General features: G+C 52.4%; 1 protein-coding gene across 1 annotated transcript in view; it reads left to right on the top strand.

Moving 5' to 3' along the window:
• The window catches only part of GPI (glucose-6-phosphate isomerase), a 29,522-nt gene extending 16,299 nt beyond the window's left edge, over positions 1–13,223 (top strand). The window contains exons 10-18 of the mRNA XM_008139791.3: positions 8,581–8,641; positions 9,081–9,124; positions 9,300–9,452; positions 10,400–10,529; positions 10,662–10,738; positions 12,141–12,269; positions 12,490–12,565; positions 12,651–12,717; positions 12,817–13,223. Coding sequence (XP_008138013.2) covers positions 8,581–8,641; positions 9,081–9,124; positions 9,300–9,452; positions 10,400–10,529; positions 10,662–10,738; positions 12,141–12,269; positions 12,490–12,565; positions 12,651–12,717; positions 12,817–12,952 — 873 coding nt within the window. The 3' untranslated portion in view covers positions 12,953–13,223. The remainder of the gene's footprint in view (positions 1–8,580; positions 8,642–9,080; positions 9,125–9,299; positions 9,453–10,399; positions 10,530–10,661; positions 10,739–12,140; positions 12,270–12,489; positions 12,566–12,650; positions 12,718–12,816) is intronic.
• Positions 13,224–14,430: the final 1,207 nt, after the last annotated feature.

The following is a 14,430-nucleotide window of genomic DNA, read 5'->3' as shown; positions in this document are numbered from 1 at the left end:
TGAGATCTGAAGTGCTGGGATTAGGTACAATCTCCTAGGTAAGGTCAAGTTTGGCAGGTAGAACTGCATCTCTACCTATCTTGTAGAGATTTCATGTGAGGTTGAGGAGGTGTGGCCAGGTACACGTATATGGAATTGAGTTTCTCAGGTAAGGTCTATGGAATCTGCATCTGGCACAGGTTTGTATCCTTGGCTCTGTCAGTGTATTTTACGCACAGGTGGGTAGAACAGGGTTTGTCAGGGAAGGTCTGTTGGGGCCAGGATCAGGTCAAGTTAAAAAACTGGGTCTGGCAAGTGAAATCTAAAAAGTCACAGTCAAGCTCAGGTAAGAACCGAATGCATTCAGTGAGATGTAAGCAGGTAAGATGAGGTACAGGTAGGCAAAGAAAGCCCACCAGGTGCAGTTTTAGCAGCCAGGAGCAAGCTCAGGTAGGCAGCACTATCCCAGCAGGTGAAGTCTGAGGAGCGAGTGTCAAGCACAGGTGGGCAGGTCCAAGGACACAGGGTCAAGCATTGGTAGGCAAAGCTGGCCTATCAGGTGTGTTCTGGGACCCAGGGCCAAGTACAGGTAGGTAGAGCTGGGCCACAAGCTGCAATGTAAGTAGCCACAGTCATCTATAGGAAGAGCTGGCCTTCCAGGTTCAGTCTGAGGATGGAGGGTCAAGCACAGGTAGGTAGAACTTTCCCACCCAGTGTGGTCTAAGGAGCCAAAGTCAAGCAAGGTAGGCAGAGCTGGCCCACCAAGTACAGTATGAGGAGCCAGGATCATGTGCAGGTAGGCAGAGCTGACCCACTGCATGCAGTATAAAGGGCCAGTGTCTGCCCAGATGGTGTGGCTCAGTGGTTGAGTGTCGACCTATGAACCAGAAGGTCACGGTTCCATTCCCAGTCAGGGCATATGCCCTGGTTGTGGGCTTGATTCCCAGAGGGAGAGGGAAGCGTGCAGGAGGTAGCCAATCAATGATTCTCCCTCATCATTGGTGTGTCTATCTCTCCCTCTCCCTCCCTCTCTGAAATCAATTTTTTTTAAAAAGCCAATGTTATTTGCAGGTAGGTAGAGCTGGCTCACAGGTGTGGTCTGAGGAGCCAAGGTCAAGTACAGGTAGTAGGTAGAGCTGGTTAACCAGGTGAGGTCTGAGGAGCCAGGGTTAAGCATAGGTTGGCAGAAATGCCCACTAAGTACAGTATAAGGAGCCAGGGTCACATACAGGTGGGTAGAAGCAGCTCACCAGATATGGTCTGAACACCCAAGGTCAAGCACAGGTAGGCAGAGCTGGCCTGCCAGATGTGGTCTGAACACCCAAGGTCAAGCACAGGTAGGCAGAGCTGGCCTGCCAGATGTGGTCTGAGCACCCAAGGTCAAGCACAGGTAGGCAGAGCTGGCCTGCCAGATGTGGTCTGAGCACCCAAGATCAAGCATAGGTAGGCAGAGCTGACCCACCAGGTGTGTCTGAGACCCAGGATCAAGCACAGGTAGGCAGAGCCCATTAGGTACAGTATAAGGAGCCATGGACATATACAGATAAGTAGAACTGCACTACCAGTTGTGGAGGAGCCTAGGTCAAGAACAGGTAGGCAGAACTGACCTGCCAGGTGCTGTCTGAAGACCCAGGGTCAAGCACAGGTAGGTAGAACTGTCCCACTAGATACGGTCTGAGGAGCCAAGCTCAAGTACAGGTAGGCAGAGCTGGCCCACTAGGTACAGTATAAAATGCCAGGGTCATGCCCTAGCTGGTTTGGCTCAGTGGATAGAGCATCAGCCTGTGGACTGAAGGGTCCTGGGTTCGATTCTGGTCAAGGGCACATACCCAGGTTGTGGGCTCGACCCCCCAGTAGGGAGTGTGCAGGAGGCAGCCAGTCAGTGATTCTCTCTCATCATTGATGTTTCTATCTCCCTCTCCCTTCCTCTTTGAAATCAATAAAAATACGTATTTTTTTTAAATGCCAGGGTCATGTACAGGTAGGTAGGTCATGTACAGGTAGGTAGCTGGCCTACCAGGTGTGATCGGAGGAGCCAAAGTCAAGCACAGGTAGGCAGAGTTGGCCCACCAGCTGCAGTGTAAGGAGCCAGGAGCATGAAATGGTCTGACCGATGTTATCAGAGGACCCAGGGGCCAGTACAGTAGGTAGAGCTGCCATCAGGTATAGTCTGAAGAGCCCAGGTCAAGCACAGGTAGGCAGAGCAGGCCCACTAGGTACAACATAAAGAGCCAGGGTCATGTACAGGTAAGTAGAACTGTCGTGTGGTCTGAGGAGAGAAGGTCAAGCACAGGTAGGCAGCGCTGACCTGCCAGGTGCTGTCTGAGGACCCAGGTCAAGCACATGTAGGTAGAACTGTCCTACTAGGTGTGGTTTGAGGAGCCAAACTCAAGCAGAGGTCGCCAGGTATGGCTGAGGAGCTAGGTACAGTGGGAGGAGCCAGGGTCACATACAGCTAGATAAAGCTGGCCCATCAAGTGTAACCTGAGAACCCATAATCAATCTGTGGGGTAAGGAGAGCGGGCCCACCGACTGGAGAAACCAGAGTCTAAGGCAGGTAGGCAAAGCCTGTCTGCCAAGTGTAGTGCCTTATGAACCGTAAAGAGTTAGAGTTGAACGCAGGTAGGTAGAGTTGGCTCTTTCACGTACTGGATTCAGGTGAGATTAGGTGCCCTTGGGTCTTTGTGGTAAGGCCTGAAAGAACCAGGGCACAGCCTTCCGGGACAGGCAGAGAGCACTGTGGGGCTTATGGGGCTCCAGGGGCCAAAGTTAGACACAAGTAGGCAGATGTGGTTCTCAGGCAGGGACTTGGGAGCTACAGGTATGTATGCCTGGATCCTTCAGGTGACGTCCTTGGAACATGGCCTTGGCTCAGGTGCGTTGACCCAGGTCTTAGAAGTTAGGCTTGGGGAACGTGGGTTCGTCACGGGTAGGTAGCACTGCATCTCTCAGGTGGGGTCTGTGGGGCACAGGTATGCAGAGATGTTCGTGTCTGATGAGATCTGTGACTCCTCAGGGAGGTATTGATACACAGGGTAAGCAGGGGTTGGGAGTGCTGGGTCTGTCTAGAAGATGAAAAGAGCAGAGTCAAGCATAGGATATAGACCTGGGCCTCTCAGGTTAGGCCTGAGAGCCCATGTAGATATAGCCAGCTCTCTCAGAAAGGTGTGAGGAGTCTGCGTTGGGCTATCGGTTGAGATGCAGGCAGGTATGTGAAACTTGGTCCATTAGCGGAGCTGTCTATAACTCCCGCCTCTGACGGGCGTGTAACCGTGCGATATGAGGTACTGGGACAGGACACAGACAGAGCTAACCTCCCAGGGGAAGCCTTTGCCTCCATGCCCAATGCTGGCTTTGTCACTGAGACCATTGATCCAGGGTCCTATGGGCAGAGGTGTAGAAACATGATCTTAGGTGGGTTCTTGCCACCTGGATTCAGGTACAAATTGGCATCCTTGGGCTTGTTAGGCAGAATGAGTGGGCAAGATTTAGCCCAGAAATGCATAATTGGTGTGGCTGGTGAGGCCTAAGAAGGAGGTCAGACACAGGTCGGAACTTCAGTGGTAGGATTGGACAAGGTCAGATGGGCGGTGTGGGGCACTCATCAAGGGAAAGACCAAGTCATTCTATGTATGTGTGCCTGGGTCTGCCTGGGAAGGTCTTAAGAGCCCTTAGGATCAGAGAGGACAGATAGAGTGCCCCAGGCTCGGTCAGCATCCTGTCAGGTTGATGGGCAGAGCTCAAGGTATTGTAGAGGCCTGAGGATCCATAACGAGTCCGAAGTGTGGTCTGTAGTCTGGTTGGCATAGGGCCTGACTTACCCAGGTGAGGGAAAAGATAGGTTTATGTCTTATTAGATAAAGTAAGGTCTGGGGCACAGGTCAGGCTCAGAATGTTGAATGGCTGAGGAGCTACATCTATAAGATGTGGTCTAAGAGGCCCACTGTAGCTACAGGTGAGGTCTAGACACCTGTGTTTGCAGGTTGAGGTTTTAGAGTCTCAAGTCAGACACTGACATGGCTGGGCTTTCCAAAAACGTGAGGTCTGTTAGCCAGCCTCAGCCAAGGTCCGCAGCGTGGAATCTGTCTGTCTAAGGGCTTGTTGGCTCTCAGTCCAGTATCTAGAATTGAGTCTTGTTTGGTGAGATCTGAGAGCCTATGTCAGGCATGCTGTGGCCAGTGAAACTGTGTCTGTCAGATAAGGTTCCCCCAAACCTGGACCCTTTCCAGGTGAAGACCCCCACCATCCGTCTTTATTACCCAGGCCAGAGACCTCTGGGCCACTCTTGGTTCTCTTATTCTCCCAATTCATCCTGTTTGATTGAACTTCCTGAATCTGAACTCCCAGAGTAGTATCATTCTCTGGATGACCACTGGGGGTCCTAAGTGGTTTCCTGTTTTCATTTTCACCTCTCCCAGACTTCTCCATTCTCCAGCCTTGCCTCTCAGCTTCTACCCTCCAGCCCCCACTCCTTTCTTCATCTTCTAGATTGTGCTGTGTTTCCTCCTGGCCAGCCTATTTCAATGGGTTTCCAGTACAGAATTAAGCCTTAATGCCTCAAGGCATCCATTTAATGTAATGAAATTAGCATCTGTCCTTAGCATGTAAAAGAACTATCCTTGGGATAAGTGGGAAGTTAAGTCACTCAAAGCATCTTCTGTGGGAATTAATTCTCTCACTATTGAGAAAAAGCTGCTCTTGCCACAGGACCTTTGCATCTGCTGTTCTGGTTGCTGATGGGTAATGCCTGCTCTTCTTCAAATCTAGGCTCATGCACCCCTCAGATTTCTTTTACTAATTTTTTTTATCTTTGGGAGAGGAAGGGAAGGAGAGAGAGAGAGAGATGTGAGAGAGAGACATCGATTAGCTAGCTGCCTTCCGTACATTACCCAACTGGGGAATGAACCTGCAACCCAGGTATGTGCCCTGACCAGGAATCAAAACAGCAACCTTTTGGTGCACAGGACAGTGCTCAACCAGCTGAACCACTGCAGCCAGGCAAGTTCTGAGGATTCTGATGATACAAAGTAGAATCAGTATTATGGCATGGAAAGGCACAGTGTGAATGAATAGTAGGCCTTAGTGTGTCTTGGGCTGAGGCTGCAGCCATCAGTGAAGCTCAACTATGAGCTGCTGGGCCTGTGGCTGTGTCAAGAGGCAGGCTGGGCCCACGTATGAGGCACTGAACCTGTTAGTCTGAGGATGCAGGCATGGCATAGGTACAAGGCACTGGGTCGGTCAGTGTTCAAGGAGATAAACTAGGCACAAGTTTGAGACACTGGAACTGTGGGTGTCTGAGGAGGCCGAACCAGGCACAGGTATGAGGTTCTGGATCTGTGGGTGTCTGAGGAGGCCTTACCAGGCACAGGTATGAGACACTGGAACTGTGGGTGTCTGAGGAGGCCGAACCAGGCACAGGTATGAGGTTCTGGATCTGTGGGTGTCTGAGGAGGCCTGACCAGGCACAAGTATGAGACACTGGAACTGTGGGTGTCTGAGGAGGCCGAACCAGGCACAGGTATGAGGACCTGGATCTGTGGGTGTCTGAGGAGGCCGAACCAGGCACAGGTATGAGGTTCTGGATCTGTGGGTGTCTGAGGAGGCCGAACCAGGCACAGGTATGAGGTTCTGGATCTGTGGGTGTCTGAGGAGGCCTGACCAGGCACAGGTATGAGGTTCTGGATCTGTGGGTGTCTGAGGAGGCCTGACCAGGCACAGGTATGAGGTTCTGGATCTGTGGGTGTCTGAGGAGGCCTGCCCAGGCACAGGTATGAGGTTCTGGATCTGTGGGTGTCTGAGGAGGCCTGACCAGGCATAGGTATGAGGCGCTGGATCTGTGGGTGTCTGAGGAGGCCTGACCAGGCATAGGTATGAGGTTCTGGATCTGTGGGTGTCTGAGGAGGCCGAACCAGGCACAGGTATGAGGCGCTGGATCTGTGGGTGTCTGAGGAGGCCTGACCATGCACAGGTATGAGGTTCTGGATCTGTGGGTGTCTGAGGAGGCCGAACCAGGCACAGGTATGAGGCGCTGGATCTGTGGGTGTCTGAGGAGAACTGACCAGGCACAAGTATGAGACACTGGAACTGTGGGTGTCTGAGGAGACCTGACCAGGCACAGGTATGAGGTTCTGGATCTGTGGGTGTCTGAGGAGGCCTGACCAGACACAGGTATGAGGTTCTGGATCTGTGGGTGTCTGAGGAGGCCTGACCAGGCACAGGTATGAGGCGCTGGATCTGTGGGTGTCTGAGGAGGCCTGACCAGGCACATGTATGAGGTTCTGGATCTGTGGGTGTCTGAGGAGGCCTGACCAGGCACAGGTATGAGGTTCTGGATCTGTGGGTGTCTGAGGAGGCCTGACCAGGCATAGGTATGAGGTTCTGGATCTGTGGGAGTCTGAGGAGGCCTGACCAGGCACAGGTATGAGGTTCTGGATCTGTGGGAGTCTGAGGAGGCCTGACCAGGCACAGGTATGAGGTTCTGGATCTGTGGGTGTCTGAGGAGGCCTGACCGGGCACAGGTATGAGGAGCTGGATCTGTGGGTGTCTGAGGAGGCCTGACCAGGCACAGTAATGAGGTTCTGGATCTGTGGGTGTCTGAGGAGGCCTGACCAGGCACAGGTATGAGGCGCTGGATCTGTGGGTGTCTGAGGAGGCCTGACCATGCACAGGTATGAGGTTCTGGATCTGTGGGGGTCTGAGGAAGCCTGACCAGGCACAGGTATGAGGTTCTGGATCTGTGGGGGTCTGAGGAAGCCTGACCAGGCACAGGTATGAGGTTCTGGATCTGTGGGGGTCTGAGGAGGCCTGACCAGGCACAGGTATGAGGTTCTGGATCTGTGGGGGTCTGAGGAGGCCTGACCAGGCACAGGTATGAGGTTCTGGATCTGTGGGAGTCTGAGGAGGCTTGACCAGGCACAGGTATGAGGTTCTGGATCTGTGGGTGTCTGAGGAGGCCAGACCAGGCACAGGTATGAGGTTCTGGATCTGTGGGTGTCTGAGGAGGCCTGACCAGGCACAGGTATGAGGATCTGGATCTGTGGGTGTCTGAGGAGGCCTGACCAGGCACAGGTATGAGGTTCTGGATCTGTGGGTGTCTGAGGAGGCCTGACCAGGCACAGGTATGAGATTCTGGATATGTGGGTGTCTGAGGAGGCCTGACCAGGCACAGGTATGAGGTTCTGGATCTGTGGGTTTTTTAGGAGGCCTGACCAGACACAGGTATGAGGTTCTGGATCTGTGGGTGTCTGAGGAGGCTTGACCAGGCACAGGTATGAGGTTCTGGATCTGTGGGTGTCTGAGGAGGCCTGACCAGGCACAGGTATGAGGTTCTGGATCTGTGGGTTTTTTAGGAGGCCTGACCAGACACAGGTATGAGGTTCTGGATCTGTGGGTGTCTGAGGAGGCCTGACCATGCACAGGTATGAGGAGCTGGATCTGTGGGTGTCTGAGGAGGCCTGACCGGGCACAGGTATGAGGTTCTGGATCTTTGGGTGTCTGAGGAGGCCTGACCGGGCACAGGTATGAGGTTCTGGATCTGTGGGTGTCTGAGGAGGCCTGACCAGGCACAGGTATGAGATTCTGGATATGTGGGTGTCTGAGGAGGCCTGACCAGGCACAGGTATGAGGTTCTGGATCTGTGGGTTTTTTAGGAGGCCTGACCAGGCACAGGTATGAGGTTCTGGATCTGTGGGTGTCTGAGGAGGCTTGACCAGGCACAGGTATGAGGTTCTGGATCTGTGGGTGTCTGAGGAGGCCTGACCAGGCACAGGTATGAGATTCTGGATATGTGGGTGTCTGAGGAGGCCTGACCAGGCACAGGTATGAGGTTCTGGATCTGTGGGTTTTTTAGGAGGCCTGACCAGACACAGGTATGAGGTTCTGGATCTGTGGGTGTCTGAGGAGGCCTGACCATGCACAGGTATGAGGATCTGGATCTGTGGGTGTCTGAGGAGGCCTGACCGGGCACAGGTATGAGGTTCTGGATCTGTGGGTGTCTGAGGAGGCCTGACCGGGCACAGGTATGAAGTTCTGGATCTGTGGGTGTCTGAGGAGGCCTGACCAGGCACAGGTATGAGGTTCTGGATCTGTGGGTGTCTGAGGAGGCCTGACCATTCACAGGTATGAGGTTCTGGATCTGTGGGTGTCTGAGGAGGCCTGACCATGCACAGGTATGAGGTTCTGGATCTGTGGGTGTCTGAGGAGGCCTGACCAGGCACAGGTATGAGGATCTGGATCTGTGGGTGTCTGAGGAGGCCTGACCGGGCACAGGTATGAGGTTCTGGATCTGTGGGTGTCTGAGGAGGCCTGACCAGGCACAGGTTTGAGGCGCTTGGTCTATCAGTGTTTGGAGAGGCTGAACCTGGCACAGGTATGAGGCTCTGGGTCTTTCAGTGTCCGAGGAGACAGGGTCAGCTATGGTAAAAATCTCCGATTGAGTCTTCTGGCTCTGATCAGTCTCAGCACCTGGCCCGAGGTGGGCTGGGCCCCGGCCCTCTGAGCTGCACCTGTGGAAGAGCATTGCTCTCAGGGGGCAAGTTTTGTGGCAGGAGGGAGGGGCGGGTGTGCCAACCCTTCCTCAGCACCGTTTCCTGTCTCTCTCAGTGGGTAGGAGGACGCTACTCGCTGTGGTCAGCCATTGGACTCTCCATTGCCCTGCACGTGGGTGAGTGTCCGTTTCTGTCTTGGGAGGTGATGTTGAAAGTCTAAGGATGGAGGGTGCTCATGTCACTGAGCACCTTCCTGTGCCCACAGGCCCCTGGCCTTGCTGCCCTTGGCTGGTACATGTCTTTCAGGTCAAGAGGGATGGACCGAGTTTTCTTTGGGGTTTGCAGGCTGGCCTTTCTCTCTGCCCCTCACAGCTGCAGTCCTGCTTGTTTCCCAGAGGGGTTGGGAAAGCCTCGTTTTTCCTGTGAGGCGTTTAGATCCATCTTTGCGCTCAGAGCTGATCCAACAAGAGAGGCTTCCCGCAGGCCCAGTTCCTCCCAGGTCCTCCTTCTCCTGGCTCCCCATCTAGCCTTTCCCTGGTTCCAGAAGAAGCTGTGCCCACTGCCAGGAGGGCTTAGGGCATGACCACTTCTGTTGACTCTGCTTTTGTGTCACAGGATTTGACAACTTCGAGCAGCTGCTCTCGGGGGCTCACTGGATGGTAAGTGCGGAGGCTTGTGTTCTCTGCCAAGCACTGGCCAGAGACTTGTGCTTAGTCCATCTCCCTCCACTCCCCCCTTCCCCCCCCCAATCCCTTCCCCTGCCCCTTCCCCTCCCCTCCTCCCCTCCCATCCCTGGCAGCTGCTCAGTGCCCATCCACCCTGCTCTCATTTCAGGATCAGCACTTCCGCAAGACGCCCCTGGAGAAGAATGCCCCCGTCTTGCTGGCTTTGCTGGGTGTCTGGTACATCAACTGCTTTGGGTGTGAGACACATGCCATGCTGCCCTATGACCAGTACCTGCACCGCTTTGCTGCCTACTTCCAGCAGGTACGAGCTGCCAGGCCAGGCCTTGGGGTCAGCATAGCCTTTGGGGGGCCTGAGAGGCCTATGAGTCCAGGTTCCCAGCTTCCTGCACATCCATTACCCCTGGGCATGACCAAGGCCCACCTCTGCTCCCCATCTCAGGGTGAATCTTTGCATCCAGGATCTGTCTGAGCTGAGTGTCGGCCACGTTTGATTTCCATGGGAAAGGCATGGCTGGTTGTCATGGAGCCCTGGCCAGTTAAGTCCTGGCTTGGCTCAGGGCATGTTTCTCAGCCGGGTGGTTTTTCCTTGTACATCACCCTGTGTGCCTGCGATAGGGTGGGGCCACAGGTCAGGACCCCTATGGTTTTACTCCCTTTGTCCCTCCAGAAAAGCAAGTCCACACGCAGTTTGTGGTGCCTCTTTGGGCTACTCACAGCCCTCTGCCCCCTGCCGGAATCTCCAGAGCCCCTCCCCTAGTCCAGCCTCCGCTCTGGGCAGGCAGCCCTTCCTCATCTGTCCCTGCTTGTCTTTAGCACAGACCCAGTCCCTGCCTTGTAGCCCTGGGGCAGGCCCAGCAGACTTTCACCAGCACCTGCAGGTGAATCCTGTGCTTGAAGGAGGGCAAAGACGTCCCAAGGCCCAGTATCCATTTGGGTGACAGCCCTCAAAGGCTCTTCACTCTGGACGCCAGCCTGCTTCTCCCTTAAGAAGCCAGTTGAAGATTTTGTGACCCAATTTCTTCCCTTAGGGAGTTCTCCCTGGAACCTTCATACCCACTTTCTCCTAGTCGTGGCTTCTTCCTGCAGAGTGGTCTAAGCTAGGGAGCTTGAGAGCCTGTATCTTCACGGGTGAGGGGAGATAAAAGGATCATGCTTGTGGATCTCTCTCAGGGCCAGGGCAGGGTTTGGGTACGGTGCGTGAGGGAGCAGCACTTGCAGAGAGAGGGCTGGTTTCTGTCCACATCTCAGGGTGACATGGAGTCCAATGGGAAGTACATCACCAAGTCCGGCACCCGTGTGGACCACCAGACGGGCCCCATTGTGTGGGGGGAGCCAGGGACCAATGGCCAGCACGCCTTCTACCAGCTCATCCACCAAGGTAGGGCCCACCTGGCCTGGGCACAGGTGCCGCTGGGCGGGAGAGGGCCCACCAGCACAGACCCCTCCATTAGGTCCGCGCCGGCCCCTGCGGGCTGGGGTAGTGCCCGAGTGACCACAGTGCCGTTCGCAGGCACCAAGATGATACCTTGTGACTTCCTCGTCCCGGTTCAGAGCCAGCACCCAATAAGGAAGGGTCTGCATCACAAGGTAAGAGCCCCCATCCAGACCCCCCGCACGCTTTCCTAGGCTCACGTTACAGCCAGACCCCGTAAGACCGGATGCACTGATCGGCAGTTAGACTAGTTTTCTATTCCTGCCGTGACAAATGACCACACGCTTAGTGGCTTAAAACCACACCCATTTGTTATCTCGGTTTCTGTGGGTCTGAAGTCCACACCAGGCTCTGCTGGGTCTCTGCTGAGGTTAGAACCAAGGTCCAGTTTCCTTGCTGGCTGGTGGCCGGGGGTCACTCTCAGCTTCTAGAAGCCACCTTGGCTCGTGGTCCCCTCCATCCCAGAATCAGCAATAGAGGGTTGAGTCCCTCTCAAGCTTTGATTCTCTTCTGTTGCATCTCTGTGACTGACTCATTTGCCTTCCTCTTTCTACTTTTAAGGGCCCAGTGGGCCCACCTGCATAATCTCTAGATCTTAAGATCTGTGACCTTAATTCATATATATATATATATATATATATATATATATATATATATACACACACACACACACACACACATATATATATGTGTGTGTGTATATATATATATATATATATATATATATACATATATATATATATATATATATTTATTGCTTTCAGAGAGGAAGGGAGAGGGAGAGGGAGAGAGAGAAACATCAATGATGAGAGAGAAACATTCATCAGCTGCCTCCTGCACACCCCCTCCTGGAGATTGAGCCCCCAACCCAGGCATGTGCCCTGACCGGGAATCAAACCGTGACCTCCTGGTTCATAGGTCAACACTCAACCATTGAGCCACACCAGTCGTGCTGTGACCTTAGTTCCATCTGTAAAATCCTTTTTGCCATGTAATGTGACATACACAGGTGTAACAGCAGTGGGTAAAAAAAAAATCACAGAGCCAAGATCTTGCCTACACAGTAGCAAATGGGAAAATCATCTAATTCTTAACCTGATAAAGTCCTTTAAGAGGATTGATCATACCTCATCTTGGGTATCCACATTAGCCTGGTTACTGTGGGCCCCATGCCCACAGTATTTGGACTCGGAGACCTGGGTTTGAATTCTGATTCTTCCCCTTGTACTTCTGCGCATCAGTGCTGTTCACTTGAAGAAATTGAGGCTCCACTCGAGAGAGATGATGCCTTTCCTCCTGGGAATCTTAGTAGGTGTCATTTAAGTTCTTAGCAGGGCCCGTGGCAAGTAGTCCATATTCCTTAAAGGATAGTTACCTTCTTCTGGTGTCGTCAGATGTGCCTTGCTGTCCCCCTGTGCTCCAGCTGAGCTCTAGAGTGGGGACGGCCGTCTGGCCCATGTTGGGATTAACTGTGACTGGCAAGTTCCAAGTGGTCTCATCCCTCTGCCTGAAGCTCAGACAGTGCTTCCAAGCAAAATTGCATGTCTCTCTCATCAGATCCTCCTGGCCAACTTCTTGGCCCAGACTGAGGCCCTGATGAGGGGGAAGTCGACAGAGGAGGCTCGGAAGGAGCTCCAGGCTGCAGGAAAGAGCCCAGGGGAGTTGGAGAAGCTGTTGCCACACAAGGTAAGCACTTCTGAAGTGGGGTTTAGGTGGCATATTGGAGTTGGAAGGATAAAGTTGTGGGGCCCAGGCAGGGCTCATGATGTGCTTGGCTTGTCCTACACAGTAGGAGGGACCATCCTAAAAGACCTACATATCCCTGCTTCTGGGGCAGGGTGGGCTTCCCTTCTGAGGACTTAGGGATCACAACTAACTGGGGGCTGTTCCTGGGTGTTTTCTGAAGGTCTTTGAAGGAAATCGTCCAACCAACTCTATTATGTTTACCATGCTCACACCATTCATTCTTGGCGCCTTAATTGGTAAGTGAATGGGGAAGGTCCCGGCTTGGGATAAGTTGTACTGGGCTGGAAGAGCCCTAAATGTGCACATCTGCCACCTCTGCAGCCATGTATGAGCACAAGATCTTCGTTCAGGGCATCATCTGGGACATCAACAGCTTTGACCAATGGGGGTGAGTTACTGATTCAAGGAGAGGGTGGGCATGCTTGTGGATCTCACGCGAGCAATACCGGAACCTTCCTCGTACAATTCTTCCTCCTTTTCCTGGCAGAGTGGAGCTGGGAAAGCAGCTGGCTAAGCAAATTGAGCCTGAGCTTGATGGCAGCAGCCCGGTGACCTCTCACGACTCTTCCACCAATGGGCTGATCAACTTCATCAAGCAGGAGTGTGCCGCCAGAAGCCAATAAACTCATGCTGGGCTGCAGTCCCTGTTGTGACTGTCCTTCTTGTCCCTCCTCGCCAGAGTCTGCACTGCATGGTCCTGCCCAGAACACCCTCTGGTCACGGGCTTAGACCACAAGCCCTTTAAGGAAGCTGGTCTGGAACTGTCACCCCCCACCCTCTGTGTCCACTCCCCTCTGTTTTACAATTAGTTGAAGTGTTTCAGTGCAGCTGATTTTTTGACCCACATTTACATTGTTCACGTACCAGGTGGGAAAATAAAGATGCCACAAAGGAGACTGTCAGCTCAGCCTCTTGTTTCCTGAGATGGTGCTTTTTGCAGGAGTAAGAGCGCCTGTAGGGAGAGTGACGTGCCTGGATTGAGGCTTGACTAAGTGGTGGGCATCCTTTAGCCCAGTTGATGCATAAAATTATCCATCACAAACAGGTAGCTCTTCAGTGTGAGACTGAAGCAGCTTTCAACAACTTTATTCTGTATTTCCTCATACAAACTATCATAACTTGTTATGTGTGGGTTTGCCAGGTGGTTCGAACCCTAGAAAATAATGCGTTAAGCCAGATACTTCAAATCTCACACATGCAAGTATTTTTTTGTGACATTGTTCCAAGGACTCCACAATGATGTCATTGTCAACTTTGATGTTGAAATTGCCTCTGGAATTCCAGAATGTGGCAGTAATTAATATCCTGAAAATTCACCTTAAGCAGTAGGCCTTCATGCTGCGATCACACTTCAATCAAGAGGTTGTAATAGATAGTGATATGAGGTAAGGAAGTGACTGATGTTGGAGAGTGGTCAGTAACCGTGTTAGCAAACATAAGAACTTTGAAGTTTGTTTCTTGCTATAATTTTTTTTACTATTATATTTTATTATTTTTATATATTTTTATTGATTTCAGAGAGGGAGAGAGAGCTAGAAACATCAATGATGAGAGAGAATCACTGATAGGCTGCCTCCTGCACACCCTACATTGGGGATAGAGCCCACAACCCGGGCATGTGCCCTTGACTGTAATCGAACTCAGACCCTTTACTCTGCAGGCCTACACTGTATCCACCGAGCCAAACCAGCTAGGGCAGTGGTCGACAAACTGCGGCTCTGTTGACTAATGAGTTTGCCGACCACTGAGCTAGGGCATTCTTGCTATAATTTAAAAATATGTTATGGGAAACGTGTCAGGTCATCCAACTCTTTGTCTAGACCTGAAGTGAACACCAAGGTCAGACTTCACAGCCCTTTTTAAAGCTATCTATCAGATTGGTATTAATAAGCCAGGAGTAAACTGGCCTCATCTCCAGGTCCTCTCTGGGGCTTGAGCCGAACATTATGAGTCACCTGTGCCCTCCTTTGAAATGTTAGCTAGGATAAGAGTCTCAAGATCTAGGCAGTTCTAAACATTTTTTTTTTTTATTGATATCTATTTATTTATTTGAGAGAGAGGAAGGGAGAGGGAGATATAGAGAGAAACATCATTGATCAGC

This window comes from Eptesicus fuscus, chromosome 21 (genome assembly GCF_027574615.1).
Source record: "Eptesicus fuscus isolate TK198812 chromosome 21, DD_ASM_mEF_20220401, whole genome shotgun sequence".
NCBI lineage: Eukaryota > Metazoa > Chordata > Mammalia > Chiroptera > Vespertilionidae > Eptesicus > Eptesicus fuscus.
Note: the sequence above shows the minus strand (reverse complement) of the source record. Positions and strands in the feature narration are given on the sequence as shown.